This window comes from Capsicum annuum, chromosome 6 (genome assembly GCF_002878395.1).
Source record: "Capsicum annuum cultivar UCD-10X-F1 chromosome 6, UCD10Xv1.1, whole genome shotgun sequence".
Classification (NCBI taxonomy): Eukaryota; Viridiplantae; Streptophyta; class Magnoliopsida; order Solanales; family Solanaceae; genus Capsicum; species Capsicum annuum.
This window is the reverse complement of record NC_061116.1, coordinates 225,575,579-225,580,371: the sequence shown is the minus strand read 5'-3', so window position 1 is coordinate 225,580,371 and position 4,793 is coordinate 225,575,579. Positions and strand designations below refer to the sequence as shown.

General features: G+C 34.2%; 1 protein-coding gene across 1 annotated transcript; it reads left to right on the top strand.

Annotated features, from left to right (window-relative positions):
- The first annotated feature begins 499 nt into the window (after positions 1 to 499).
- LOC107855705 (ylmG homolog protein 1-1, chloroplastic) lies at positions 500 to 3,785 on the top strand. Its single transcript, XM_016700718.2, has 2 exons — positions 500 to 1,428; positions 3,314 to 3,785. The coding sequence occupies exon 1, from the start codon at positions 735 to 737 to the stop codon at positions 1,383 to 1,385; it is 651 nt and encodes a 216-aa protein (XP_016556204.1). The 5' UTR covers positions 500 to 734; the 3' UTR covers positions 1,386 to 1,428; positions 3,314 to 3,785.
- The last annotated feature ends 1,008 nt before the right edge of the window (positions 3,786 to 4,793 follow it).

Here is a 4,793-nt window from a genome sequence, read left to right as displayed (position 1 = left end):
TCTATTACAACAACATCACACTCAATATATTTCCATAAAGTGAGGTCAAGAGTGAATAGGTGCATGTAATTCATATGACTACCTCTAAGATAAGACTTAAGTTCTAATTTTTACGCATACGATAAACGTTTATGACATTTGCTCAACTGACTAGAAGTTATCTTATAAGAAAAAGTTAAAACTTAGGTATATTGCCTGTCAAACATATGTTGTAACTTTTGCCATAAGCAGACATTCAAGACATTTCAACTTTCAAGATAGTAAACCTATTTAACCGACCACCAATTATGTCGTATACTCAGACATTAGAACTTATTAAATAGGAATAAAAATTCAAGATCGAATTATTTTGGGGATAAAGTTTCAAGATTGAACTTTTAGAGACGAAAAATTCAAGATTAAACACTTTGAGAGATATCAGGCGTGATTTTCAATTACTAGAATAGTGAATATCCATTTTAGTTAATTTCGCAAAACAAATAATTCGATTAACAAAGCAAGCGGAATCAAAAGTTAAAAGTCAATTCTTGTTGCTCATTGAATTTTGTGAAGGTTTGCGAAAGCTGATTAGAATACCGTGATTATAAAAAAAAAAAAAAAAAAAAAAAAAAAAAATTCCACTTGTTGATCACCCCAATCAAACAGGCCCTTATTTGCTCCTTGGGCATCTACCAAATCTTCCAAAGAAGCCATTCTATACCTCAAATTAAAATTGACTTTGAGAAAAAACTCCAATGGCTTCTCAAACCCTAATTCTCCAAAACCTAAATATTCCCAAGGCTACCCTTCTCTCTCCTCCTTCAGCTCTCATCAACGCAAAACCCAGAACAATCTCCGTGTTCACACGGCCAAATTCATTAGTAGTGCCATCTCTACGCATTTATAAATCGAAGAAATTCAGTGTTTTTGCATCATCGAATGTTCTAGAACACCCATCTGCCATTACTCGCTCTACGCGAACAGTTACAACTCTATGTGCAGTCACTTGGGCTGTAACAAAGCTGTTTTTCAACAAATTGAGTATTAATGGTTTAGGGCAATCATTAGCATACACTGCGGGGCCGATGTTTTTTGCGGCGCTTAAGAATCAGCCAACAACAGGGGGATTGAATACTCCTTTTACTGTTGTTGCTGCTGGAATGGCGAAATGGCTTGATATATATAGTGGGGTTTTGATGGTTCGGGTTTTGCTTAGTTGGTTTCCGAATATACCATGGGATAGACAGCCATTGTCAGCTATTAGGGACCTTTGTGATCCTTATTTGAATCTATTCAGGAATATAATTCCCCCGATTTTCGATACGTTGGATGTGAGTCCGCTTTTGGCTTTTGCAGTGTTGGGTATGCTTGGGTCGATTCTTACTAGCAGCAGAGGAGCATACTGAGGCAATTGATAGCGGCGATCGTTATTTGTGAGATTTTTATGGAGTAAGGACCAATTATGCTTTTAAAAATACTTTCTTTTTGTGTTGGTTAGAGTTTGAGTGTTTAAATGGTATTGTAGTTGTAATGATGATTTGTGGTATTTTAGTACCACTCGAATGTTGTTTATTTAGATGTGTACTCGAATGAAGAGCTAGTTAATATGTTGAGAATGTAGTGGCTGTTTGTCAATGATGAAAGTATTTCCTTTTCAAATTGTTTTTTATACATGTATTACTTAGGGGAGGCTCCATCAGAAACGGCCTATCTAACTTCACAAGGTAGGGGTAAGGTTGCGTACACACTAGTCTTCTCAGACCCCACTTGTGGGACTATACTGGTTATGTTGTTGTTGCCCTGGTAAGAAAGCGATCGCATTCTTGTAATCTGAACTTGTATACTATTACGAGCACTAAAGTTTAAATGCCAATGTCAGTTGTGTTATGCTTTGTTGGAATGTAACAGGGTTAACGTGAGGAGGATGACTAAACTGAATGTTAGCCAAGTCGTCATGATAAGGAGTGTAGTTCTAAGAAATCACCTATGCTCTCATTTCAGAAGACGTTGAGTTTTCAGAGTATGTGTCGCCAATTGAAATGAACTTGAGAGCCGTGCTATTTTATATATGTATTTGAGCTAACATTTGACCAATTTCAACATATATTATCCTATTATACCGTCTTTGCAGTTTCAACTTTTGAACTGGGATTGCTCTATAGGATGGAATAGATTTCTGTTCGTAAAATTGAACAGTATATAGAATGCATGAGCAAAGCTAGGCTTATTCTAATGACTTAGCACATCTCATTCCATACCACTGGGTGCCTTGATTGGGAAGTTGACACAGATAGTATCATTCTAATCAAAGCATGGTTGCCATGAGTCATTTAGTTGTATGAGATTGACTTTCTTTCTGTTATTGCTCTTTGATGCGCTGTTCAATTTCAAGCATGCCATTATTGTGGTTAAATCCCGATATTTGACTCGGTTATCCTGCAAGACGGTGACATTTTTTTTGCAGTCAGCATGATTATTGAAAAATGTAATTGGTGATCCTCACAGACCTTCCTTGAATACAAATCTTTTTCACTTTTCATCCTCTAAGACTTATCAGCACCCTTGGGATTGTTACATGTGCTGATGTTCTCAAAATGTTGATGGTTATTGTCTTCTTGATGTGTTATATTAGTATCAAGGATTTAACTTGTTTTAAGTTAAAATTACAAAGGATTTTTATATTAATCGTGTATTTTTGCTGGGTGTAGGCAGTTTATCATCCTTTGCATGTTACTAATCTATAAGCTTTGCTATAGGAACTAGTAAATGGCTTTTTAAGTGTCCTGATAGTTCTTCCATATCCGGCTCTCCATGTTACATTATCGCGCTATTTCATTGTTGTTACTGTTCATTTTGTATTCCCTTTTCCAAGCTTCTATGAAATGCTTTATTTAAGCCGAGTTTCTCTCTACAACAACCTCTCTATGAATATGAGGTAGGGCAAGGTCAGCACTCTGGGTACACTCTACCCTCCTCATACCCCACTTTCGGGGTTACATTGGGTACGTTGTTGTAAGTCTCTTGATGGTATAACAGTTCATTACACACTGTGCATGAAAGTTAATCTCTAGTAGCAATAAGTAATTGTGCTTTATTGCCTTGGTGGATTTGAAATAGTACATGTTTATAGACACAGAAATGAGAGAACATGCTCTTAGTCCTTAGATAGCTGATGATGATTTCGTTACGTAAAGAACTGTCTGTATTCACATTCAACGCCTTTTCCATAGAGTGTTTCTCTAGCCAGTAACAATGGTAGCTTTGGATTGTAAATGAGCTGCCACTTCAGCACAATTTCTATGGTTATGCTGCTGAGACATTCTTTAATTTGTAGTGTTCATGAAGTGAGGAGGATCCACGCGGTCTCAACATCAAGTTCCAGTGGAGACCAATTACTTTATGTTGATGGGCATGGTTACGTGATACTTGTGATGATGCACAAAAGCTGGTGTTGGATACCAATGTTAGTACTACAAAAAAAAAAAAAAAAAAAAAAGATGTAGCGTTTTTGGTTTGCAAACTTGGAAAACGATAGTAGTGTTTGCTAGTTTCTACAACATTGTCACTGCGATTGTCCGTGCTGGTGGTCATAATTAACCCCTACTTTTGCTGGTGGAGGTAGCAAGTATTCAGTGGAATACGATGGCCCAACATCACCTGATAACTGAAACTTTTTTCTGAATTCAAGTTTGAATATAATTAAATGTTAATAATATAGAACTGAAAGTGGGTTTTCAGTCCAGAATACGTGTGATAAGCAGGAGGGAAAAAAGAAATAAAAAAATCCATGTAACGAAGTTCTACGATGTGTTTCTTTTTTGTTATGTGTTGATATTTGATCAACCTGTTACCATATTGTCAAAGAAATTTTAATACCGAGGGCAATTAGGCAATTTTCATTTTTCACCAATTGAATTATCAGATTTTGTGGGACTTCCTGAACTATGCACTTTTTTTTTATTATTATTATCATAAGGTAAAACTAAAAAATTGTTAAGGATATGTTTGGAGAACCACAAGGAAAATGAAATTAGATGTAATTATATAGTCTAATTCTCAATTAGGAATAGAGAATTAGGTGCAATTGTATTTTATTTCTTTTTTTAATTTTAATTTTTTTTCTTTTAATTTTATTTTTATTTCTATTATTTTTTTTTTATTTTACATTATTTATCTTTCAGCTCTTTTCTTCTCATTTTTCAACCTTTACTTCTTATGATTCAATATAATTACTCGTATTTTTTCTTCATTTAGCGCATTATTGCATTTTTATTCTAGTGTTTGAAATAAAATAGTATTTCACTATTGAATGAGATGACTTATGTGTTTTTCTTTTCTTTTGAATTATTTACTCATTGAAATTTTATATAAGAGTATTGTGTTTTTTGCTTGAATTTTTAATTTGTGTTTTGTTTTATGTTTCAATTTATTTGTGTTAGTGCTATAGACTTGTTATTTTATACTACATGTCACTTCAAATTGTCGAGTTAATTTTTCAAATTGTCATTGAACTTGTGCAAATATTCTACTAAGGTAACTTTTGTTAATTTCTTTTAGGAAAATATTATCATTAAACTATGGACATCTTTCCAAAATAAGGTGAAACTAAAAAATAGTTAAGGACATATTTGGAAAGCCATAGAAAAGAGAAAAGACATCTTCCCTTGAACTTGTCCTCCAAGCTCACTTTAGCACTTAAACTTAACTTTCGTTTATTTATCCTCTTAACATCTTTAAAGTGAATTATTTTCCCCACAATGCTGACGTGGCATTTAAAAAAAAAAGGCGCGTTTCAGATTTTTCTTCTTCTTTTC